Source organism: Camelus ferus, chromosome 19 (genome assembly GCF_009834535.1).
Source record: "Camelus ferus isolate YT-003-E chromosome 19, BCGSAC_Cfer_1.0, whole genome shotgun sequence".
Taxonomy (NCBI): Eukaryota; Metazoa; Chordata; class Mammalia; order Artiodactyla; family Camelidae; genus Camelus; species Camelus ferus.
This window is the reverse complement of record NC_045714.1, coordinates 19,577,808-19,604,274: the sequence shown is the minus strand read 5'-3', so window position 1 is coordinate 19,604,274 and position 26,467 is coordinate 19,577,808. Positions and strand designations below refer to the sequence as shown.

At 51.2% G+C, this 26,467-nt stretch overlaps 1 protein-coding gene across 1 annotated transcript in view; it reads left to right on the top strand.

Annotated features, from left to right (window-relative positions):
- The window catches only part of DTD1 (D-aminoacyl-tRNA deacylase 1), a 122,870-nt gene extending 102,376 nt beyond the window's left edge, over nt 1-20,494 (top strand). Inside the window, exons 5-6 of the mRNA XM_032461763.1 lie at nt 10,308-10,479; nt 19,921-20,494. Of these exons, the coding sequence (XP_032317654.1) occupies nt 10,308-10,460 (153 nt within the window). The 3' untranslated portion in view covers nt 10,461-10,479; nt 19,921-20,494. The remainder of the gene's footprint in view (nt 1-10,307; nt 10,480-19,920) is intronic.
- Nucleotides 20,495-26,467: the final 5,973 nt, after the last annotated feature.

Below are 26,467 nucleotides of genomic sequence, written 5' to 3'. Positions count from 1 at the left end.
CATGAAACGTCCTCTCCCCGAAACCCTTGCGAAGGCTGAGTACCATGGTTGTTTAACCCTTGCCAACTCGATGCGTCGTAAGTTACATCTCATTGTTTTTATTTGCGTCAGTTTAATTGCTGTGAAGTTGACTTTTTCATAAGCTTATTAGGCATTTACATTTTTTCACACTTTAAAAAAACTGCTTGTGAATCACACTTTAAAAAAACTGCTTGTGAATCTAAAACTGATTTTAGATCCTGAAAAGTTTGATTAATTTCTCGTTTGTGTTTTATATTTTCTTCACCAATTAGTTGTGGGACTCGTATAACTCCAGTTTCATGGGTTACATTACTTAATGCAATTTTCTTTATTACTCTCTCAAGAGGCTGGAGTCCTTCTGTGAGTAATTTACTCGTGCATTTGTTTTCTTAAGAATGGGAATGGCCATAACAGTTTCGGAATGCTTGCGAGTTTGGGCATGTCCTGGCTGACAGGGAATGTCTGGGCCTCCGTCTGTGCCCCTCAGGCCCTGCAGGTCTGCCTTGGGGGCTGGCTGCTGGCTTCCTTCTGTCCGTCTGCATGTCTGTCTGCATCACGAGGTCACTCCTTCGTTCACCCAGGACCCGGGTCACTGGTGTTGTACCGCGTCCTCCTCTGTCCTGGCACTCAGTGGTATGGAAGAGAGGACGAGTGCCTTCCGTGTGGATTTCTTTTCTTCAATTTCCCCGATGGTTGGTCCTTCCGGGATGTGCTTGAGCCCATGGGATGTCCTTCTGTAGTCTCTGTTTTTTCTGTGTCTGTTCTGATGTCTCCTGTTGAAGTTCCTGTCCTACAAATGACTTCTGAGTTTCTGCTCTTTTTGCTTATCATCTTTTCCTCTCTGTGTTGGAAGGATTACATGAATTGATTTTTCTGAATCATTATTTTTTCCCTAGTATTGAATCTGTTGTTAACTATATTGACTAGGAGTTTTCTTTCTTAAATATAATTTAAATTGCTTATTAAAGTAATTATGTACATAATTAAAAATCATATAACACACCAAGGCTTGTGATGAAAAATAATCTTTTCTGCCTGTTTTCCCTCATCCTTGTCCTCTTCCTGACAGTCAATTTTAACATATTTTAAGCTATTTTCTTTGGGTACTTTTTTCCATCTACCCCTAAGTAATAAACTTTTACTATTTCTTAATGTATTAAATTTTGACACTATTTATTTCACGCTATTATAGATGAGGACTTAGCACCCCCCAAGTGTTCACTCCGCACCCCCTGCAGCTTTCCTGTGTTTTGATATTAGTTTAATTGAATCAGTAAACGGTGTTTATATTGTTGTGACTCTGACTGCTGGTTACCACAGAGCCCCGTGGTGTCCTATGATTTTTTTCTTTCTTGTTCAGCCTTTTGCTTTTCTGGGAATGGACGTGTCTTTTCTTCTTGAACTCTCCCTGGAAGTGCTGTCTTTTTTCCTCCTGCTCCCACACCTCTGTTTCCCAGGCACTGTCTCTGAAGGCCCTTCCTGGGGAAGCCCACCCTCCGGGGCCCTCACTCCGGCCGCTCCCTGGCTGCCCAGCGTCCTGGCCTTGGTTTCTCTCCCAGGTCATATGCAGTTTTTCTCGATCTCATGTCTTCCTCTTTTCTGGATTAGTGTTATTTTGCACAATAATTCTTTATGGTTCCAAATCTGCTCTGTTGGCGTTTATACAATGTATAGACCAAGTGGGGCAGAGAAAAGCTCCTCCCCCCATTTTTTTAAGACTCTTGGAAATTAAAGGAACATTTTGAATCATTTAAAGAACACTTATTAGTTTAAAATGCCCATGAACAGTCTTCTGTTACCAATTATGCACGGGAATACCAAGACTGAAACTGATTGTGTCTCCTTCAGCGTTACTGCACTCGTGATGAAACTGATTGTGTCTCCTCCAGCGTTACCTCACTCGTGATGAAACTGATTGTGTCTCCTTCAGCCTTACCGCACTCGTGATGAAATTGAGTGTGTCTCCTCCAGCGCTACCGCACTCGTGATGAAACTGATTGTGTCTCCTCCAGCGCTACCGCACTCGTGATGAAACTGATTGTGTCTCCTTCAGCGCTACCGCACTCGTGATGAAACTGATTGTGTCTCCTTCAGCGTTACTGCACTCATGATTATTAACCAGACATGTGCCAGCCGCGAGGGCGACGGTGGCGCAGGGCAAAGGTGGACGTTGACTAAATAGGAGCCTGCTGTTGCTGCCTCCAGACAGCTCATGGGCGCGGAAGGGCAGGTGTAAGCAGGCAAGGAGGAGGGAGAGCCCGGCGCCGGCAGTGAAGGAGGACGGACTCTGGCCTCCCAGGTGCCATGGCCGCTGCTTCTCTTTCAGGGGAGGGAAATGGTTACTTCTCATCCAGTTACCCCCAGCGAAGGAAGAGCCCAGGCCACGGGGGGGGGGGGGGCGTTGTGGCAGAAGTGCAGTGGGTGCCTGGTTCCCCAGGGGGGCTAGGGAGTGGAGTTCCGCAGAGTAAGACTCCGCTCTCAGTGTATAGTTTGCCGTGTGTGGGGGGGACCAGTCTTCTAAGCATTAGCATATGTGATGACAAGTCACAGGGTTTCACTCAGCTCTGCCCCGGTGTCCCTCCACTTTGCTGTGTCTCTCAGCACCAGTGTCATCCTAAACATCGCCATTGCCCTCCAGTGTCCAGGCCTGGTGCCCAGCGTAGAACACTGGTCAGCGAAGGGCCAGTGACAAACAAGTTGCGCATAACCCCTGATCACATTAAGATGTGGCTTTACTTCAAGGCATTTAAAATACTTCTGGCTTGGATCTCCCCTGGAGGGAGAGGATTTAGGTACACGTGGTTTATTTCAGAAGCCTTCCCAGGAAGCAGATGGGGGGTGGAAGTGAGTGGTGGGGGGTGCCCTGCAAAGGGTATGTGCTGATCCCTGGGCGCCCTCTGGGGTCCGGGGAGAACACAGCTCGGAAGTGGCACAGTGTGGCCCAAGGAGGCTGGAGCTGGAACCCCTCAACCCTCATTTCGCACAGACCGAGGTCACCTCCAGAGGTGTTTGCCTCTGGACGCCTCTGCCTGCCCCGCGCCCAGGCCAGCTGGCATCTTCAGGCAGAAAGTGCAGGCGCTCAGGCTGGAGGAGGCCAGAATCGTGGGCTTGCAGGTGGCTGTCCGCTGACACTGCAGGTGACCCCTGGGCTAGGGGACACAGTGGCCCTGACAGCATCTGCTGTGAGCCACTAACTTGGGGGATTTGCAGGCAGCTGCCCTGGGAGAAATAGGCCTGGGCCAAGAACAAGCCACACCAGGCCTTGAAGGCCGGAGCCATGCGGCCTGTGCCCGCGCGGCAGAGGTGACGAGGGGAGATGCCGCGGAGTAGGAAGAAGGTGGAAGACGACTGACCGCCCTGCCTTCCCCTGCTGCTTTTGCAGGCCTCGGAGGGTTTGTGTAAACAATGCGGAATTGGAAAATAAAATTAGCTTGCACGATTTCAGATGGGCACAGGGGCCTGCTTGCCTGACTCTATTTTTCTTTTGTAATTCCCACAAAAACCTCAAGCAGAGTTACTAATGTATGGAAATTGGGTACCACGTGTGACTTCGCTTCGTCATGTTTTATAAGCAGCCAGCTGATTTAAAAATAACACAACACGGCAGTTGACTTAGCGGCAGGCGCTTCAGTGTGTGGAAACCTCCTCCGAATATTGTCGGATTTTCCGTTACACGAGGATATTTTTTTAAAAGAAGCTTTCGGAATTATCACATAGTATGAAATCGTATCAAGTTCCAGTTTGATAAAACAGGTCGCCCAAACACAAATTCCAGTCTTAAAACATGGCTCGGCCAACTAGAGACAATCTTGTGGAAGTAGATTTCCACAGCTTGTTTAAAATTCCGCAGTGGTGTCACTCCCCTGTCTTCTCAGGTTTTTGCCAGAAAATTCATTTGCTGACTGGACTTTGCCTTCTCTTCCTTCCCCTTCCCACCCTCGGCCACACTGGCCCGTCAGTAGCAGAAAGACACAGGGAGGAGCAAAAGGTCATGGGCCAGGGGTTTCCAAGAGCTCAGGAGATGTCCCGCTTCTGAAGGGGGCGACATGAGCATCGGACCGGGGTGGGAGTGCCCCTCCCGGAGTTTGGGTGCAGGTCTCCATCCGTCCCTGTGCAGCCCCCGTCCCCAGGGTGTCCCGGCCCACCGAGGAGGGGCAGTGGTCTGTTCTGGTCGCCGTGCTGGGACCTGTAGGCTTTCCTACGTCTCACAGCGGTGCTGGAAGGTGGCCTGTGGTGTGCGGGGCCGAGCAGAGCACACGGGACGCAGGGAAGTCTGGTGGCTTCACCACACCCGGGGAGGCTCACCGTTGCTGGAGCATTTCTGTGCTCGGCAGCACGTTTTGCTCAGGTATTGCCTTGAGTGTGCTGGTTCTTCGACAGACGGTTATCTGGTGTCAGCTCGTTTTGATTCTCTGCAGGGTGAGGGGTGTCACCCCGGCCAGTTTAAATGACTCGATGCAGTCGGGGCATCTTTTGCTGGTGGTGGGAGTTGGTGGCCACAGGAGAGACAGTGAGCATTGTGGACTGAAGGTTCTAAAGCTCTTGAAAAGGATTCACAGGCTGATGGGTTTGGGGGCATTTTGTCCTTTAACTCCCCTCCGTCCTTCTCAGGGGACGAGCCAGGCATGTCCTTCCTTTGCAGATTCCCTTGGTCGCCCATTTGTGCCTCCTGACATCAGCGGGGCCGCAGGTGTGGGCCAGCACCCTCAGAGTCATTACACCTTGTGGTATTTTAAGACGTAATTGCACAGAGTCATTGGATCTTTATGCCTTGCACCGTGAGACTGCTTGGAACCTTTGCAAGGGGTTGGTTGGAACAGAACTTTTCCATCCACACCACGCTCTATAAAAATCCTCGTAACTGACTTCATGGGGCTCGAGCCTTTCTTTTGTTATTTTCTTCCCTCTCTAATTAGATTTTGCTTATATGCGGGACAGAACAGTCTGGCAGGAAATAACTGGCGTTAAAATAACTCAAAGACAGGGCTGGACCTGGCATCGTCCTGGCAAGAACACAGTGGGGTTGGCTGCCCCGGACCTGTGGCTGACCTCCAAAGCCCCCATCCAGGTGAGCGTTGGCTCCAAAGGAGCCAGGTTGGCTGGAAGCTTACCAGGAGTCTGGAGGCCTGGCCGTGGCCGTGGCCGTGAGCTCTCTCTGAACTGCCTCCACCTCCGTCGTGCTCAGAAGGAATCTGGGAATAATAATATCTGTGCTTGACTTCTCGGAATGCTCAGGGTGACAAATTGGTTGTCGCAATCCAAGGGGTCATTCATTTCCCTAGTGTGAAGACAGACTTCACAGGGCCGAAATTAGAATTTCAGGTTATGTGCATGAGCCCTTTGAGGAAGGAGATGCTCCTTTTAGTCAACTATAGTCTAAAATAGAGAAAGACCTGCAATGGTTTTTGTTGGACTTAGGAAGGAGAAGGTACAGAAACACCTACAGGAAGCTGTAACTTTTCACATCATTTCCCCAAGTTGTGCTGGGAGCAGGTTTAAGACACCATCTCACTCTGAGTGACCCTTCCATCAGGGGTCCCTGAGCACCTGTTTTATTCTGAAATGACTTGCAAAGAAATAACTTTTCTAGAACCCGTCCAAACTGCTTCTAGGATCCGTCGGCCTGCTGGTTTGGGTGTTCCCAGAGGGCCCACCCTGGCACTCCAGCCTCCACATGTTCCCTGCTACGATGCTCTGATGCTAACTGCTTTCCTGGGTTGCCCCCTGCATGGGGCCGTCCTGTATCAGACAGGGCCACCTTTGAAGTTCAAAGCTGCTTGTGCCAGCAGGGAAGGAGGAGCCAGGAAGATGACTGTGTGGTGCAGGCAGCCGACAGCGGCTTCTCCACAAGATGTTGATGGAATACAACTGTTACTGGATTGTTCCGAGCAAATGGGATGATGCAGGCAGAAGTGCAAAGTGGGGTTCCTGTGGGGGCCACACCTACCCTGTTGGCTGCATGCTTAAAAAGAAATGGGAATGCCCTGGTAGGGCCCAGGGGGAGCTGTCCTCTCCAGCATGGCCGCAGTCTCCACTATGCCCTATTGCATTATACAGTTACTTCACTCGTTTTGCTTCTGCCTGGTCCCTCAAGGCATTAAGTTTGCAGGCCCTGTGGGAGAGCATGGTAATTTTGTATTCAGCTAGTTTATTACATTGGGCAGTTAGGGCATGGTCATCTCAATTAAGAAGAAGATCCTTTATTTTTCTCAGTGGACTTAAGCCTGAGTTAGGGAGGTTGGATCTAGATATTCCAGACCCTCCTGCTTCGGCTCCCCTTCCAGAGATCCGCCACCGGAGGTGCAGGCCAGCCATGGGATGGTCACCTGGCCCCTCGCGCTGTCCAGGGTCCAGAGCTGCCTTTGGAAGGTTTGGGTTGCTCTTGAAGGCCCCAGAGCCAGTACGATCTGGACACTGTCTCCTCTGCCATGTGGACACGCTCAGTTGGTTAAAAAACAAGCCAACAGACAGAAACCCCAAAGTGCTCCACTTCGGTGTCCATAGGTCCTGCGTTCACGGACCTGCAGTGGTTTTATCCGCCACGGGCACCTGCATTTGCAAGCTGACGACATTCTGCACAAGTCCGCATGCAGCACCAGTTTCTCTCCTTCCTCCTTTTCTTTCTTTCCAATTGTTTCCTCCCTCCTCCCCCCCAAAAATCCAACTGCTTTCTTGACTTGAGATGTAAATTCCACATTTTAGCTGCATCGGATTCCAAGTTTTCCGAGAAAAGACTTAAATTTATTAGGTTAGTTCACAGTGTTCTCACTGAGAACTTTTACTTGGAGGCATGGAGCCACATGTGGTTGGGGTTGTTTTAAGATAAATAACAAAAGAGAATCAGTGTTCTCTGTAGGGCTGTGCCTGTCACTTCACACATGATTTACAAGCGCGGTCCATGGTGAGAGGGACGGGGCTGGGGTGGAAGGTCATGTCCATGTGTCTGCAGGTTTGCACGGTGTCGATGGCACCTCCGGGTCAGTGCAGAATCTGATGGGTGCTGCGGGGACTTGAGAAGCGTCTGGGAAGCCTGTTTTAGTCGGGAATTATTCCCCATCACCCTCCCAGGATCTGGCTTCGCAACAGCGTGGAAGAGTAGAGAGTGAATAACTGGCTGCATCACAAGCAGGCCTTTGTGTGCGACTGACGCCCAGCAGTGGGGGGGCCTTGGTTTGGTTCTGTCACTGGTGATACTCACATTGTTGTAGTATTTAACCTCCAAAGAGGGGAAACAAAACTGAGAGGGCCTCTTTTTAAAATAAAAATTGTGCTTTCTCAGCGTCTTAACTTGGAACGTGTCCATGATTGTGTGTGTGTGTGTATAAGGTGTGTGTGTCTACAGGTGCCTGTGCATGTGATGCACATGTGTAAGCGCACAGCGTGTAAGCACACGGACAGACACTGCTGTGCTTGTAAACTGCTGGCAGCAGAGCACAACTTATTGCAGCTCATTGCAGAGTGTCGATTTCCAGATGCTGGATTTCACGAGCTAGGAGCACAGAAAACAAAGGAGGAAGGGGTGAAGCGTGGATTGCCGACTTCACGTTTTCTAAGATATTAAAGACATTTTTTTGGTGATGTTAACTAGACTCATTGTGATCATTTTTCAATATATACAAATACTGAGTCATTATGTTGTACACCTGAAACTAATATAATGTTATATGTCTATTATATCTCAATGAGAATTTTTTGTAAAATAACACATAGCAAAGTTTACCATCCTACGAATTTTTACGTGTGCAGCCCAGTAAGGTTAAGTACCTTCACACTATGCAATCCAAGCTCATTTTGCAAGAAACAGAGCAAGACGGAAGCAGCCCGGTTTACTGTCCCAGTCATTTCATAAAAGAAAGCTTTTTACACCAAAAGGGAAACAAGGAAAGAAGGCTGGCATCTTAGATGAAGGAAATTCCTCCGGAATGTGTGGCAGAATAGCATGGAGAAAAATCATTGTTCACGGAAAAATAATAGTGCCAAGAAGAGTCTAACAAGGAGCTCTGTGTACCCATTACTTAGATTTAACCAGTGCTCACGTTCTCCTTTCTCAGGGTGTGCGAGTGTCGAGTCATCACATTGTACACCTGGAACCAACATCATGTCGTACACCAGTCGCATCTCGATTAAAGCAGCGCTAATAACCTTCATCGTCTTTGCTCAAGGGCGTCCCTGCTCAGAGTGCCGGGCAGGGGCGGCATGGTACCCGGCCGTGGTGAGCCAGAGAGCTCAGGCCACAGGGAGCTCAGCTTCACTGTGAGGCACACAGATCGGTGGTGATACTTTTTTCTTTTAACCATTTTTTAATTTACTTATGTATTTATTTTACAATATCATACTTTTAATTGAAGTATAGTTGATAGTGTTGTATGTTACAGGTATACGATGTAGTGACTCACACACTTGTAAAGGTTATACTCCGTTCACAGTGACTGTGAAATACTGGCCGTAGTGCCCATGCGTGTGTACTTCCTTGTGGCTTATGCCATACCTGACAGTTTGTCCCTCGTCACCCTCCCCCTGCATCTCGCCCTCCCCCTGCCTATCCCTTACAGGTAACCTCAGTGGTGATACTTTTTCATAGAAGACTCTTCTGACGAAGGAAGCTGTGTGCTGGGTTACATCCCAGCATGAGTGTCTTCCTGCCGGTGGTCCGAGTGCCGGCAGCGAGCAGTTCACACGTGGCAGTGGTCAGCAGCCCTGCGCTGGAAGTTCCTACAGAAGCTGAAGTTGACAGTTACAGTCAGAGCCCAGACGCATCCATCGCTCTCTGATCGCATTCTCTTCTCTTTCTCCCCAGAGTTAACTCGTGTGCTGAGCGTGGTTTGTGTGCTCGAGTCCGTCCTGCACCTGCCTGTTAGCGACATGTAGGGTTTTGTGATAGTCGCTGAAACTTAATTTGGTTTGCACGACACGGGATTAAAGGCTTATCTGTGTTGATAACGTAGATCTGCTCTGTAGTGTCACCCTGTGTGACCAGCCACTCCGGAGCTGTCTGTCCTCCTGTCAGTGGACATCTGGGCTGTTTCTGGGTTTTTGCTAATTCAGACAACACTGCGGCGCACACCCCCAGGCACCCTTCCTGTCCACACAAGTGGGAACTTCCCCAGGGGGCTTATCTGGGAAGAGTCGCTCGGTCCCAGGTGAAGGGAAGCCTTCGTTCGCAAAGTCTGACCAGCACGTTGCCCGGCCTCGTTGTGCAGCTGTGCGGTACTGGGGGAGTAGGAAAGAAAGTCAGTCAGTCTTCAGTAAGTTTGGTTTTCTGGACCAGCCTGAGAGCTGCTGGTTGTTGGTCTGTCTAGAGGTTTAGCTTGAGCTCTGCCTGTAGCCAAGCGGTGACCTGGCAGCTCGGTGGCAGTGGCTCTTCTCGTCTCAGGACGTGGGCAGCAGCCTGCCTGAGCGCCCCCTTCCAGATGAGCAGGGGACGCCCGTGGACCCGCCCTCGGAGGCGCAGGAGATGGGGTGTCGCCATCTGTCGGACTTTGTTACAGGTGGCTTCTCTGGTCCAAGAAGGCACCATGGGCCGCAGCGTGGCCCGCTCCCCTGACCAGTCTATCAGAGGCCTTTCTGGAGTGGCCGCGCCGGGGCTCAGGGTGTCGGCTGATCTGTCTCCCTGCCGTCTAGCCTGTGGTCTCTTTGAACAGGTTGGGGAGGCCACCAGGGGAGAAGTGGCCCCAGGTTCCTTGGGGGTTGGGCGCCAGAGGCCTATCCCCCGGGTGGCCTGGAGGAGGTCGGTGAAGGCCTGGTGGCCAGTGGCCCGTGTGGCCACCACGCAGCCTGCTGGCTTCAGTCCCAGGGAACAGACGGAGAGGTGGGACGCTGTCTCACCCTGCTTCACGCGCTTTGCTCGCAGCCTTCTCTCTTACCTTCAGCAAAGAGCGGAGTGTCTTGATCAGTTTTTGGAAAACAGTCAGTGGGAAGACAACTTTGTGAGAAAAAGCTATAGAGACGTCAAAGGGAGATAAGAGACTGGGGCCCTTCGTTCCCTGGCTCCGCTCTGCCTGTCGGGGAGGCCTGTTCGTGGGCCGACCCCGGACACCGCGGGGCGGGCCGAGCTCGGGGGACGCCCGAGGGCGACCACACGCCTGATGTTTGTGTGAAGGCTTCGGTGCTCGACTGCGAACCACCGTGTATCGCCTGGCACTTGGGAAGCCCGGGGGGCACAGGTTATCGGACAAAAAGCCTTTTCGGCGGTGGCTGCCTGTGGGGTGGTCGGGGTTTGGGGTATACAGGCACACGTTCACGTTTGTAAAAGAATTCTTTTTCTTTTCTTTTCGTTTAATAACCAGCTGTCCAAGCTTGAAAAACAGCAGCAGAGGAAAGAGAAGACCAGAGCCAAAGGGCCTTCCGAGTCCAGCAAGGAAAGAGCCGCTCCTCACAAAGAGGACCGCAGCGCCAGCAGCGGGGCCGAGGGGGACGTGTCCTCTGAGCGGGAGCCGTAGGCGCGGGGACCGCACTCAGGTAGGAGGGCGCCCCCTGCAGGGCCACCTTGACGCCTCACACTCCAGGCCGACAGTGATGGATAGAGGAGAGACCGGCTTTGGGGGCAGAGTCCTTGTGTGGACCCTTATTCGCGGCCTCCTTAAATCTGCTGCCTTCGGGGTGGAGGGAGAGTTGAGATGCGGGGAGTGGTTGCCCAGAGGCTGCTGTGTGTGCCCGAGTCCGCGGCCACCGCTGCTGCTGTCGGTGTTTCCAGAGTGTTCGCAGGCGCGTGGTCCAGACCAGGAGCCCCGCCCCGTCCACTCTTGTTCTCATCATTTCCTGCCTCGAGTTTCCCACCCCTCCCTTCGCCCCGCATGGTGTGACCAGTTGACTCTTCCTGAAACTGGGCTTTATTCTTGTCCCTTCCAGGCATGTGTCACGGTTCCCTGTAGCATGGATTCCACCTCCCTGCCTGGCAATCAGAGGCCTCTAAAGCTTGGCCCAGCCATCTGGTGGCCCTTTGCTCAAGTCCATGCCCCCAGGGAACACATTCTGGAGAACCTCCCACCTGCCGGAGTTCACAAGTTCAGGGAGGAGTGTGGAAGTGATTCTGCCACAACGGGGGGTGGGGCAGGGTGGAGAGGGATGCCCGGGAGGCTCCGGGGAAGGCGGAGCCTGGAACGGGACCAGGAAGGACATACAGAAATGGGGAGATGGGGGTGCAGGGAGCTGCCTAAGCCCAGGGAAGAGCAGGTGCAGACTTTGGCGGGGAGCGCAGGACAGACGAGTTCTGGAGCAGAGGCAGTGAAGAGTGGTCCAAGGCAGGTGTTGTCTAGGGAGCTTCTCTGACGGTGGAAGAGGAGGAAGTTTCCGGGTCATAAAGGGTCTAGTGTGCAGCTGTGAGACATTTGGATTTTGTCCTAGGGTGATGAGGGACCTTGAAAAGCTTTTAAGTGCACAAGTGACAGAATTTGATCCAAAGTTTAACAAGATCAGTCCGGCAGCTGTGAGGAGCAGGCTGGAAGCCACAGGCCAGTTGTAAGGCTGTTGCAGAAATCAAAGGAGGGCTGGGCATGCATTTCGGAGCCTTCAGCTTGTAGACCGTGGTCCAAATCAAGTCAGCTGACGGGTTCGTCCTGGTGGCGCCAGATTGTGAGAGAGCGTTCGTGGATGTTTTCCGCCCTGAGAACGGGGTGGGGTTAGAGGTCTATCTAAGAAAGCAGTCCACACTGGGTCGCATGTCGCCTGGTGCTGACACAGATCTCAGAACCCACAGCGTGCTGGGTGCAGTGGGACCAGCTTGCAGCCCTGAGCAGAGCCACGGGGCAGGACGGGGGTCTTGGGAAGGATGGGCCATTGAGTCACAGTTTTCAGGGGGGGCCATGCTGGATAATAAATCCTGTAGTGTCCCGCTGACTTCCCCTGGTCACTGTTCTATCTGGGTGGCACTGCAGGGAGGTGACAGCTGCACTCACTGGTCTGGCTTCACGTGTCTCACTCACTCACGTGACAGTGAAGCAGGGGTTGGGGGTGCCCCTTCACCCTCAGCCTCGTTTGCCACAGTCACAAGCCCCTCCTTGTTCTTCATCTTAATGTGCTTGCCTGAAGCCATTGCTTCTTACGTGAACTGAAACTGTTGCTATGAGTTGGGGAGAGTCTCCTGAAATGTGGTATTTGGTGCATAAATCAGTTATGTACTCACGAATGCACAGTAACGTTCTGTGTGGCATTTGTGTCACGTGAGACTTCCATTCCCGTCTCCCTCCAAGGCTTTGTGAGGCTCATCATTGAGCTGCTCAGCTTTGTCACCAGAAATACTGCTAGTGCTCCCAACTTACAGCCTGTCCAGACATCCAGAATCCGGGGGCGCAGTGTGCGCCATAGGGCAGTGCTCAGAGCGGCTCTGGAAGTCAGCCTTGTAATTAGGCTAGTTCAGTGGGTCCGGCAGTAACTCAGAAACTCGTCGAGTGCTTCTGTGAATCCTGCCAATTTCTGCAGTGGCAGTGAGGAAGTTATTCAATCTCTGCTTCCTTGGTTTTCCGTCTATTAGCCAAGCGAGTAAAACTCAGGCCCTTCAGTGCCTTTGGGAGAGGTGGGTGGCCACGAGCCAAGGTGCCCAGCGGGCCGGGGCGAGGGGCAGGCAGAGGGGCTGTGGATGGACACCGTGTGCAGGCAGCCCCCGCTCCACTAGAAGGGGCGGCAGGACACGGTCGCCGGCGGGCAGAGGAGGGAGGGAAGGCCTGGCTGGCCCGTTGGGTGCAGAACGGGGCTGCGTTGGGCCCAGTGGGCTGCCCGTGGGTCTTGGCGGGATGGGTGAGGTGAGCCCTCGAGGCTGTGAGACACAGAGGCCAGGGTGGCTGTGGCCTCAGCCCTCAGATAACACTGACAGTGCCTGCGGGTCTCAGCCGTGCCCTCCACGTGGCCTCTGTCTGAGATGTGGGGCTCTGGCGTGCTAGTGAGCCCCAAGGGGAGGCCAGGTGAGCCGGGGCCTCTGGGCCCTGAGCAGCCGCATGTCCCTTGGTGCCAGTGTGCAGGGCTCAGGTGCTGAGCCTCAGAGGCACTGAGGACGCAGGCTGTCTTGACATCAAGATGAGACAGACTTCCTGTGCCTTCAGGATCCTGCCTGCTGCCGCTCAGTGGGATGGAGGCTCCCGAGGACGTTAGGATGGGCCCACGGAAATGCAGGAGCCATGTTTTCCTTGCACATTTATGTAGTATCGTCTGGGCTGTTTTGGACCAAGAGCACGATCCAAAGTTTAACAAGATCAGTCTGGCAGCTGTGAGGAGCAGGCTGGAAGCCACAGGCCAGTTGCAAGGCTGTTGCAGAAATCAAAGGAGGGCTGGGCATGCATTTCGGAAGAAAATCGTTCCTTTGTTGACAGTTTAAGGCCGGTGTCCAGTTGCAATTATTCAAACCAGAGGCGGCAGCAGAGGCCTGGGGGCTGATGCAGGCGCGCAGGCCTGGGTGGCAGTGAGGGGCCCTCGGAGACACCCCAGCCAGCGAGGACTGGGGAGTGGTGGGGCTTGAGCCATGCTCCCGGATTTGCAGAGCCTCAAGGGGTTGGACTCAATGACAGCTGGTACTCAATGATGTATTTCAGGGTTTTGTGGCCCACGGACTTTTGTTGCCCCTTCTGCTGAAATTTGTCATCCCGGGAGACCCACGAAGCCACCACCCAGTGCTCAGGTATCTGTGAGGGCGCGCTAGGTGGTGACCCCCCCCCCCCCCCCGCCCAGTGAGGGAGCTGCAGGTTTCACTTGCTTTTCTTGAACAACAGAAAGGCCCCTCGGGAGCCTCCCAGGCCCCAAGGGGAGCAGCTTTGAGCTCTGAAGGCATGAGAGGGAAGGAAAATGGGACGAGAAACTGCATGATCTTGGGCGTATTTTTCTTTGAAAACAAGTCCAAAGCCTCCGGTTCAGAGGACAGTCCCGGGGGGTCGCCGTGTCTCGCTCACACGGCAGACGTTTCTTGTTTTACCGAATGGACACGAGCCGCTAACGCTCGCGCCCAATTTTGTCCTCCGTCGCCCTCCTGCAGGCTCCTCACCTTGCTGGGAGCACTCCTGGTTCTCTGTGGGGCTGCAGCTTGGCCCCCCTTCGGGCCCACAGCTGAAGGCCCGAGGGCCGCCTCTCCCTGGGCGGGTGCTTTCTGCTTCTGACTGCAGGCTCGAGTGTCGCCTCATTTGAGGATTAACTTGGCTGCTGTCATTAGGGTGTGCAAGCTAGGGGCCCGCTCCTGACCAGCACCCCGCATGCCTGTCCTCAGATGTCAGCACTCGAAACCAAACGAGGGGCGTGTTTTGGAGCTGCCATCTGGTTGCTTTCTCAGCCTGACCTTTGGGCAGTACGACGCGCCCCAGCTCAGCGCGGTTCTTCCCCGTGGGCTTGGGTGCTTGTGCGTGCGGCTGTGTGTGTGTTTTCTGTTAAAAGGATGTTCCGTCACTTCCCGCTGGTTTTTCTCCCCCCGATGAAGGCAGGAGCCTCGTCATTCCCAGAGCTTCACTTTGCTTCTCTGTGTCAACCTTCGTGTCACTCTTCCAAGTCCCTGTGCTGGTGTTTCATGGTAGGAAACTAGCTGTGCCTTGGAGGTCGTGTTTTATTTTTTTTTTTAACTCTAGACAGCCTTTTTTAGTGTTTGCCCTTGAGTTTGCAATCTGCATTTTTAACTAATCTGAGCCCCCCTGCAAATCCCCCAGGCCACCTCCCGTGTGTGCAGCCGCCCCATGAGCAGCGTTTCGCGTCCCTCCTGCTCCTCGTGGCACCCATGTCACTTTATATATGCTGTGCCACCCAAGGTGTTGTTACCATTATTAATTTATAAATAATTTTTTAGTTGAATAAAGAATAAGAAAAAGAAAAGATCGTATTTTACCTTAATTTCATCTCTGATGCTCTTTCTTTCATTATGTGAATCCAAGTTTCTGACCTGTATTATGTCAGCATTTCTTGCAGATCAAAGAAACTCTTTATTTCTCCTTCATTTCTGAAGGATAATTTTGCTGGTGAAGTATTCTAGATTGGGGGTGGTGGTATTTGGCTTAAAACTTTAAATACCCCACCGTCTTCTTACTGGCATAGTCTCTTTGGAGAAGTCCTCTGTAATTCTCACCCCTGTTCTGCTGCAGGTAACCTGGGTTCACAGCCATGCTCCCCCACCCCCGCTCCGCCCCCAGCTTCTTTCAAGATGTTGTCTTTGTTTTTCTGTAGTTTGAGTATGATTTGCCTAGGTGTGGTTCCTGCTTGGTGTTCTCTGAGCTTCCTGCATCTGTGATTTGGAGTCTTCTGTCATTAAGTTTGGGCCACTCTTGGCCATCGTTACCTCTGTTCTCTCTGCCTTCTCCTTCTGGTATTCCAGTTAGGTGTATGTTATACCTTTTGCAGTTGCCCCACAGGTCTTGGCTGGCCGGTTCCCCCTGCCACTCCGCCACTCCTTTCTCTCTTTGCATTTCAGTCTAGGAAGTTTGTACTGACCTGTCTTCAAGCCCACTGACTCCTCTCTTGGCTGTGTCCAGTCTGCTGATGAGCCCGTCAAAAGCGTCCTCTGCTTCCTGTCGAATCTTTCTTGGAGTTTCCGTCTCTGCTTCCATCACCCATCTGTTCTTGCGTGTTGTCTACTTTCCCCATTAGAGCCCTTAACATATTAATGGTAGTTATTTTTCCTTGTCTGATAATTCCAACATCTGTGTTAAATACCTAAGTCTCATTCTGATGTCCGCTTGGGTTTTCTGAGCTTCTGGCATCTGTAAACGTCTGTCTTTCAATACCTGTGGGAAATTTAAAGCAGTCTTTCTCCCAACACTATGTCATGCCCTGTTCTCCCTTGTCTCACTGGGAGGCGGCTGCTGTTCCCCGCCTGTGAGTGCTGTTCTGGGCTTTGTTGGGGAGGAGGTCGGGCTGCTCCCTCACCAATACAGGCGTGCACTCTATCACTTTACCGGCAGTGAGGCTGGGTTCGCTCCGTGCCCAGGCTTGTACCTCAGCTGCCTTATTATTAAAAGTAAGCTGGCAGGCAGCTGGCCACAGTTAGTGATTCTGTTTATTGATGAAGTGCAAAGCTAGTACTGATAACCTAGAGTTTGCTAACGCAGTAGGCGCTACTGCGTGTGGATATATAAATGCGAGTTAATTAAAATTAAATCAGATTTGAACTTAATTTCCTCAGTCACCGTAGCCACGTATGGCTGGTGGCTGCCATCCTGGACAGAGCTGACAGAGACCAATCTATCACTGCAGAAAATTCACTTGGACAGCCTAGCCTAGATGGAGCAAATTAAGATTTTGAGACCAGCATCTGGACCTCTGTAAGTTCAGTAAGACTAGCGTGGTTAAATATATACAAATATACATTAGACATACATGAGGTAGCATTTAAGCCAAAACATAAAAACTAACTGCTGTCAGAGTTTGTTCCTTCCATGATCAGGTGACGTCAGTCTTTTGTTTCCTTCTTGCTTTATTGGTTCACACCAGGCTTTCCTTTCTCAGTTAGAAATCACATCGCTGTTCTCATGTTCCCGTCGCCAAGTCAGGACCATCGTGTCGTGCACAGGAAGGGAGTCCCTCCTCTTACAGTCCAGTGGAGTCTCTGCGGTGCTAGAAGGGCCGTGTGAATCCTTCATTGATAACGTCAGCTTCCCGGCGACTCATGCTTTTGCATGAACAGCCTGCCTTTCCGTGTAAATGAGCTCATGTCAGGTTCCCAGCCATGACCTGAAATAAATAAATAATACTCCATTCTTTTGATGGTGCTTTGGGGAGCAGGTCTGTGGTGTGGGTGTGGGTGTGTGTGTGTGTGTGTGTGTGTGTGTGTGTGTGTGTGTGTGTGTGTGTGTGTGTGTGTGTGTCCTGACTCTGGCACTCACGTCTTCTGGTTGCTCGAATGGCCTGACACATCTTTGAGAGACTCGGCGTTTAACCAGGCTGTTGAGGGATTCCTGGCTCCGGATCCTTGACTATCCCCCACTTTCCCCGAAGTCTGAAGGCAGTGAAAGAAAACCACCCCACAGCTTCTTTCATGAGGCTGGGAAATTGCGGCGCCAGGTTGTCAGACACATCTTCCCACTACCTGCCAGATGCCCCCAGCCTGCAGGTCACGTGGGCCCTGAAACAGCTCGCCTGGCTTACAGGGACATCAAAAAAATGCATTTGGAAATGGACATCGTCCTCTCAGTGGCTCTCACGGGTGGGCACATTACCCCTCCTCCAGGGTTTCTCAATTTCAAGCCTCAGTGGTCCCTTTCTTCCTGGAGAACCGTTTATCAGCTTGAATGTGACTTCTGCTTGGTGCTTCTAATCTGGTGAGTGGACCTCACGGCAAGTGGACACTCCCACCTCCCCGTTCGTGCCTCCTGCTGTGTGAGCTCCATGCTCCCCAGCTATTCCAGTTGACAACCGCCTCTCAGTGTTTCTGTGGTTGTGTTCAAAGAAATGAGAAGGAGCATTTGTTAAAAGTGAGGTTGGAAATGAGAAGCAGCATCTCTTGACCCATCCACGTCTCGTGGTGGAGCAGAGGCTTCCGGGTGGGAGCGTGTCTGCTGCTGGCCAGAGGCTCTCGCATCAGCGAGGGAGCTGGTCACTCACGGTGCTCGCCTGGTGCTGTGAGTAGTGCTGCCTGATGCGGCTCCTCGTAGTGGCACAGTTAATTCTGAAGGCACACTCAGTCGTAAACCCTTCAGGTTTCATGCTTTATAAGGTCCCTGTGCCTGAGTGGTTCACCTAAAAACTTCGAGAACCCCTGGGTGAAACCTTTCCGGATCCTGTCCAGCTCTGTCATTCTCTGGGAGGGAACTGGAACCATCTTTCTTTTAAAACCTTTGTTTTGAAAGCCATTTTTTAATTCCAAAATTAATGCTCACTCATTATAGAAAATTTCAGAAATGTCAGAATGCTCAGTGAAGAGACTGAAAGGCATCTACCATCTCATTATCCTAAGATAGTCATTATTAACATAATGCTTTTCTGGTATTTTCTCTAAGCAGATAATTCTGTGTCTCTTTCTCTGATTTCACAAAGTTAGAGACATCTGTATGTATAATGTATACTGCTTTTATCATCTAACAGAATACCATGGATTTTTTTAGATCATTTATTCTTTTGCAGTAAACCTTATAATTTCTATCTGCACATCAAACATTCGAAGCATAAATTTCTTATCCCAATGCATTAAAATATGTAGAATCTTTAACTGGAGTAAACATAGAAGAATAATGTATTCAAGCAAAATCTCAAAGCTCACTTTAAATTAAAAAATAAAGGTCTTAATCTGTGCCAAGAAAATACAGTTGTTCCCCAAAGGTGGAATGTGGGAACCAGTTTCAGGATTTCAGTTATTAGTATTGCAGGTGTGGAAAGAGGTATTAAAAGGCCCTAGGTTCTTAAGTTTGGGTTAATATTTTGATTAAAATAGAGGAGCAAATGGGTTGTTTTTCTTGCCTTTAAAATGGCAGTAGTACGGTCTCCAGGAATGACGCTGTGTATTCCCTCGTGGGTTTCAGGTATCTCTTAGGAATGAGTGCAGAACGTTGCCGGTGGGGTTCAGAGCGCGAGGGGAGGCCTGGGGCAAATTTTGATCCCTTGTTGGGACCAAATAGACCCGAAGAATGTGGATTAGCTGCAGTTCCCATTGGCGCTTCCTCCTGTGAGCACGGGGACCTCGGTGCCAAGCTGGGCTGGGGAGCGGAGGGCTGATAATTCCACTGAGGCATGTTTCTCAAGAACGTGGCCTGTGTTGGGTGCATCGGGAAGCAAGCTCACAGATGCGGCATCACCACGTGCAAACTGCGGTCATCTTGATTTTACCAAAGTTCATCCAATTAGAGTTCAGATCTGAGGGAGTAGAAACTGCTCCGTTAAGTCTGGAATTTAGTTAAACTTATGACAAATGCCTGCCTCACAAGTCTTGGCAGGCCCGGCTGGTTTTTGTCGTAAGCTCAGAATTACAAGTGGCAACTCAAGACACTTGGACATTTTATACTGAAGAAGCTGCCATCCTTTGAGCAGGATTAAACATATCCCACGAATAAGTGTTTGGTTTGTACCCTGTCCCTGTGCTTCCTGTAGGCTCCCCCCCCAACCCCGCCTTCCCTCATTGTTAAAAGAATTTGGAAATGAGACTTTTGTTTTTTTCAAGGGATTTTATCCATATTGTCTAATTTGTGGCATGAAGTTGTTGGCGACACATCCGTTTTATTCTTTTACTGTCTGTGGAGCCTGTGCTGATGTGGCCTCTTTGATTCCTGACATTTGTCACTTGCATCTTCTCTTTTTTCTTGGTAGGTCTGGCAAGAAGCTTACCGGTTTTATTAATCTTTTCATTTATTTTCTCTTTTGTTTTTCTGTTTGAAATTTCATTACTTCCTGCTCTTATTATTTCCCTCCTCCTGCTCATTTTGGGTTTACTTTGCTTTTTTCTTTTAGTTCCTTAAGGTGGAAACTCAAGATTATTGACTTGAAATCTTTCTTCTTTTCTAATGTAAGCACTTAATGCTATGAATTTCCCTCTGAGCACTGCCACGGGTGAACGTCATAAATTTTGATTGTTGTATTTTCATTTTCAATCGCTTTAAAATGTTTCCTGATTTGCCATGTGACTTCTCTTTGATGCCAGGGCCATTTAGAAGTGTGCTGTTTAATTCCCAGATACTTGGTTGGTGTCTTGTGAGCTCTAAGAGCAAAGTGCTAGTAAACTATGTCTCTTTGGTGAGAAGGTATCTGGCCTTTTTTTTTTTTTTTTTTTTCTAATGTGTTTTTTTTTCCTAACATTTTTTATTGAGTTACAGTCATTTTCCAGGTATCTGGCTTTATACATGACAACACAGCCGGTTTTGTTACAGTAAAGTGAAACCATGTCGTGCTCTTGTTATATGAACTCGAAAGGGTGTCTCCAGCTATTCTGTTATGCTTGGTCACATATTTTAATAGAATTTGAAGGCAGATTTTGGGACTCTTCTGAGTAACGTGTCTGATCTTTGTTCTTTTTAGTGCATTATCATTGGGCAGAACTGGATCCTGAAAAATTCATGAGAGATGCTAGGCACCTACAGTACTTGAAGGATTTGGAACTGAATCCTGAAAAGGAAGATGGAAGTAAGAAACTGGGACCCTGATTAGCCCTGCAAAAACAAAAAACAAACACAAAAACAAAACACCAAAGGAGCGTTAACGCTTGCTGTCACTGCTGTGATTTAATAGAGGAAGTGGGTGCTGCCAGCGTGGGGGGATGCGCCCCACGCCGGGGCAGCGAGGCTCCACCTATGCCTCCCCCACAGAAGGGCCGTGTTGGCGCCTCTGATATCTTGGCTTGCTTTTGGAACAGGCTGGCCCAACGTCATTTGCCATCGAGTCCTCCTTTCACACTGTGGTGTATTTCTGCGTGTCCGTGGTGAGTCTTAAATGCATTCATGCTGTCTGTGTTTCCCCAGTGCTGGCTAAGCCAGGGCTCCCGTTACGGTGCAGAGAACAGTCACCAGTGATAATGTATTATGTGAGACCTTCACATCTTGTACATTTTCTCTTTTTTCTAAAAATAAATAAAAAAACTCCAAACCTCAACAAACCACTTTATGCTTTAAACAAATCCCGCTATGTTCTTCTGTAAGGATTTTGTCTGTAGAAACATGCTGTATCTGACATATCTACACTTCACTAACCCTTTTTGCACGAGGCCTTCCTGAGGGGTCCACACAGACCCCCGGCTCTGTGGTGAGAGGCTGTCTGCTGGTCATTTACAGCTGAAGACATTTTACGTGGCCATGAGAAGGCAGGAGAGGGGAGTGTACGTGGGAGGGGAATCCATCCTCAGGAAGGCCGGAAGGCTGACACCACCGGTGGCCGCCGCCTCTGAGCTGTTCACCTCTGGCACGTGGGAGGAAGGCCATACACATGCCCCATTTCCAGGAGCCGCATGGTTGTCTGTACATCCAAGTCCGTATCCCCACCGTCCTGTGAAGAAAGAAGCATGTTCTGCCAACCAGTTTTTCAGTTAGTTTTAATCTACTGGTTCAACCAGAGTGATCATTTTCAGACACTGTATGATGTCAGAAGTAATATGCATGAATATTACTATATGCAGTGTACACTTGTGTAACATCTATAATACGTTAATGCTTATATAAAGAGTTATCCTCTCTTGAAACACTTCTTGCCCATCTATAGAAGAGACATCCGTATTTGGCATTTTTGTGATGCTGCACCCGTGACCTTTATAATTACTTCCGCGTCCCTGTAGTCTGACCCAGTGGTCCTACTTCAAATAAAGACATAGTTGGTAAATGTGAAGGAATAAAAGCTCAAATCACATCTCCACTGCACATGCAAGTACTTGGAATACAGAGGTGGAAAGGGACCTGCCACATTGCTTTATTCTGACCTGATACCGATGGTCCAGGAGGATCCACGATGGCATAAACCTGTCGAGGTGGAATCATGACGTCCCAGACGCAGATCCCCGGTCAGTGCCCCACCTCACGGGCGGTGAGGTCCAGGAAGCTCTCCTGTTTCAGTGGCCTGAGCCGGCTTTTACAGAGTGGGTTCAAATTCAGGTTAAAGTTACTCGAAACCCCAGTTTTGTAAATTCGGCTGTAGAGTCGTGGACTCGCTGGGCAGACCTGTCAGACAGTTCCCCACCGCCGTGTTTTATCCCCGCCGACACACGCTCACTGACAGAGAGCGGCAGCCTGTCCTTGGGGTACCGGGCGAGAAGATGGCACAGAGACCAGAGCCGATGGCTCAACACTTGGATGGTGGTGAAGTGGCGTGAGCCTTGTAGTTCACAATCCTGTCCTGGATCCCATGTCCAAGGGACTTGGACAAATCCCAGTGTGAGCAGGGTCACGTGGTCAGCTTGCTGAAGGGTCTGCAGACCATAAAGGGAGACGAGCTGAATTGGAAAAACACAAAACTCTGAATATCTGAGAGACATGTAGGAGACGCTGGGTCAGAAAGAAAACTAGGAGCAATGACATTAAGTTGCATTCACGTAGACGCTGGCTTGAAATATGAAAGCTTTCTAACAACGCAGTTCAAAAGTGGATGACGACTTTGGGGGCGTTTGACCAGAAGTTCTGAGCCTCCTTATGTGTGGGGAGATCTTTTACTTGTTTTAATAAAAGTTCCAGGACGCCCCTTGGATACCAAAATCCGTAGATGCTCAAGTCCCTTATAGAAAACGACGTCGTCCAGTCGGCCCTCATCTGCAGCTTCAGGTCTGCAGATACAGAGGGCCGACTGTAATTTAAAAACCTTCCCTCCCTGGCAGTATGAAGAGCAGGGTAAATGTCAGGAAATGTTTGCTACTTTTGTAGCCTTGGATGGAAGGAAGCTGTTTCCATCATCCTGAAGGTCACCTTCAGCTCCCAGCAACAGAGCAGAAGCAGTGTGTACACCGAAGGCGGGCTGAAGGGGTCAGACCCAACCACAAGGCAAGGTTATGAAGAAGAAACCCCATGACGTCCACAGCGGAATCACAGAGGTGGTTAACTTCTGCCTTCCCCAGCCCCTTCCCTGTCTTTCTGAAGGTCGTGTCCAAGTCTCACTGCGGGGCTAATGGCTACAATTGGATTCTGGGTGCAGTTCCACTTGCAGAGTATAAAATTCCCAGTCTTTACAACCCCCCCCATCTCTGGCTCCTCCTTTGTGCTTATTTATAAAGCTTGCTGTTTATTGCCCATTAAAACATCATTTGACCGAGGACGGGAGAGGGAATCGTACCATGTATGGCTTTTCTGAGAGGTCTTGGCAGACCACAGGCCTGGGACTTTAAACAGAGCACTGCCCGATGACACTGGTAGCAGGGGCCATTTAATCTTGCCTTCCGTGGTTTACTTTATAGGAGACCAAGCTCTTCTGGAGACATAAAACGTAGACCAAATAAAGACGCCTTCTGGGGCTGGACACTCCATAGCATCGCCTCATGCTTGGTGGTCCCGGGGAAGGCATCCTCCCTGCCCGGCCACAGCCTGAGCGGAGGTGGACACCTACGGGCAGAAGGAACAGATAAAATTTGCTGAGGTCATGCAGCGAGTGAGCAGCACGGCCGGGACTCAACCCAGAGGCTGCTGAGCAGGGACACACTGTCGAGAGGCCCTGGGCTCACCGCGTGGGCAGAGCTGCACTCACCCTCAAGGTCATGCTCAAGGCCATGTCTCACGAGAAACTGCTGAAGAACGAGAACAAGTCAGCCTGGAGAAGACGCAGGCACACATGATGAAGGCTGAGCGCTCGGCCGGGACGTCCCTGGGCCCCCGAGGGTCCTGCCCCTGCTCACTGCTCAGTCTGGTTTCTGCCCGTGTCCCCACATGCCCTGCCCTGAATCTGGTCCTACCCACCTGCTGGCAGTTGTCTGAACCCCCTCATCTCTCACCCCTCGAGGTGCTGCACCTGTCACCTCTCCCTCCCCCGGGCCAGCCCCACCTTGCCCTGCAGATCTCAACCCCTCTGGAGGGCGGCCCAGGCCCGTCTTCCTGCTGCAGGGGGCTCTCACCCGAAGCTCCTCCAACAGACACCCCAACACATTTCCTGCTCGATGACCGAGTCTCAAACCCACCACCCCTCGGGCAAGAGTCAAACAGAGAAGTCTTTTCAGGGCCCCCTATTGAATATGAAATATATTCTCAAAAATTAACAAATCTGAAATACCATCGCTAAAAGATACTTTCCTAATGAGAATATGAGGTGGGTTTTCCCCCAGAACCTCTACAGATTGAAGGCACTAGCGTCTGTACCCCAGGAGAGAACAAAAACATTAGCAGCAACTCCCCTCAGAGCTGTCATTTCCGTCTCCATCTCTAACACCCGTCACCGGCAGGCTCTGCCTTTGACACTATTCCATGTCTTCTGAGATGAGGTTTTTTAACTATTTTTAAAAGACCCGAATCAGCAGTGAACTGCAAATTAAGAATTCTAAAAGTGCCTGGCCGAAAAAGGGCAGAAATCTGACACATCACTGGACAGAAACGCTCACCTCTCTGGTTTGGGAGTGGAACTTTATTTGTTCTCTGAGCTTCCATCCCCCGCGGGGACCCTGGGTGTAAGGGTTCAGGGAGATGTGCACCAGGCGTCAGCACAGCGCCTCACGGTGGCGCCCGCGGGGCACACCGGGCGCGGTGCGGCGGTGATGCAGCTCCAGGGGCTGGGAGCTGCCTTTTTGGGCAGTGGCTGCATCGCATCTTCGGCTCACGCCGAACCTGCAGGCACCTGAAACCTGACGTGTATCCCATGTAACCTGTGTCTGGCTAGTGAGGGTCCCAAATGAAGAGTTTAATTGGTTGCTGTTTGGCTCGGTCTTCTCGGGCCCCAGTGTCCTGCTGCCCGTTCCTCCAGCTCTGTGTCACCTTCAGGCGTGTTCTCTGTGTCTTCATCCAGGTCTCAGCTAAACACGATGCACCCGTTAGAAATCCGACAGCTCAATAGATGGATTAGTTACATTGTCACTCGGCCCACAGCCCTCCTCCCCATGTCACAGTTCTTGCTGAAATCAAGCTATAGTATTTTCACAGTATTTTGGTGATTAACCCAGTGATCCTGTCATAAAAAACAGTACAGCACAGCGCGTTACTTCTGAGCTCATACTGGCGTCCAGGGACGGCTGTGTTCTTTTCCACAGGCTCACAGGCCATCTGTTTAATCATGGTTCTAGAATGTTTTCAGGAATCCACATCGAACTGGCCTTCCCGATACGTCTGGAATCCGTCTTTTTGCAACTGGGATTTTGGACATGTTTGGTTTTCTGTCCCTTCTTTTCTTTTCAGGACATTTTCCAAGGTTATCAGTGGTAAGTCTGTTCCTCAGTTGCATCTTGTAAGTTATTTCAGAATTTCAAAACTTCATTCAGAGAACCTAGTGGGTCTGTCCCTCTTCACGTACCGTGGGCCCCAAGCCCCTTTTACAGTGTTCATGTTGCCTGTATTGCATTTGAAACAAGTGACTCCTTAAATCGAGCATTTAACCAGGACCGCAGCTATTCTGAGCCCTTCACGTATCTCACCTCTTGTAATCACCCACGGCGCTTTTGTTTCCATTTTACAATTGAGCACATTGAGACTTGGAGGGCGAGGTGATTACCAAGAGCTGTGAATGGGGATGTTTATGACGAGCCAGCGAGCCTGCCAGTCTCCTGGGGGCGGCAGAACTCAGGAGCCCCCGGGTCAGCGGCAGGACTGAGCTCCTACCCACAGCGACAGTGACGCTGGTGTCAGCGTTTGTGCCGGCTCCCTGAGCCCCGCTTTCCCCCGGTGACACGCTGGCCCAGGTGTCGCCTCACACGCAGTGGGCCGTGCAGCAGAAGCACCCTGAGAACCCAAATCTTTTGTAATTTCTGACCTTTGCCCTGGAGAGAGACACTCTCTCTCCCATGGCTGTGTGCTGTTTAATCATCCTGGGAGACAGAGTCCCCGAGCGAAGGCTGGCTGCTCCTCTGCTCACAAGATGTGCGGGAACACCAGGGACCACGGGAACTGTTGCCCAGCAGGAATTTGACCCAGGTGGCCCCATCAGGAGGTGGTGGCGTCAGGATTCAAAGCCAGGCCAGCAGCCCCCAAAGCCTGCGCTCCCCCCGGCCCCGCCCTGCGCGGCTGCCCCACCACCTGAGGAGGAGGAAGGGGAGGCGCTGAGCTGCGGCCTGGTCGCACAGCGGCTCTCACTCCCCGCTGAGCATCACTCGTTCTGCCCCCATTCGTCCTTGCTCTTTCATTCACCCTGTTGGCCCATCCAGACCCCGCTCCGCCCTCTCCGCCCTGTTCCCCCTGGAGGCTGACTGCCGCGCCCCTGCTCCCTGCTTCTGTCGGGTATGGACCAGGCTGGGCGTGTGCGGGTGACCAAGGACTGAATGACCAGGGCAGGTGTGGCTCCTCGCTCCTTCCTCTGCGGGGATGAAGCCCTGCTCCGCTGTTCCCAACTCCCCAGGCTCTGCTCCCTCTGCCTCTGCAGGGCGGTGACGGCTCCCCTCTCTGTAGCTCCAGGTAAGTCTCCCCCTCCTGGACCCGCCCCCTCTAACTCTCCGTGGTCTGGCGGTGGCCGGCAGTGAGGGTCACCTGCGTCCTGGACTCGCCAGGGCCTCCCAGCTGCGACCGTCACAGGGCTTCCGTCCTGGTGACGTGCTCCGCCGGCCGAGACTGAAGTCATGAGGGCTGTGGCCTGTGCCCACGTCATTTCTTTGCAAAATTACGGGGATGTCTCTCCTTTGTAGCCCTTTCTGTGTCACGTGTGTTGTGTAACAGCTTTATCCAGGCCGCCTGCCCCCCTTACCTAAAAGTCCCTGGTGGAGGCCCTGCATTCCCACGCTCGCTGTCCTGCTGTGTAGACAGAGCCCAGGCCCCCTTCCTCTTCTAAAATGCACCCTCAGTTGAAGAAAGAGATGGCGATACCCCAGGTGTCTCTTAGAAGATTTCAAGTATAGTCACCCTGCTGTACATTAGATCCCCAGAGCTCGTTCATCTCATAGCTGAAGGCTTGTACCCCTTTAAGAAATCTGTATATGTTTCAGGTGTACATCACTGCAGTTCGACATCTGTGTTCTCTACAGGTGGTCACC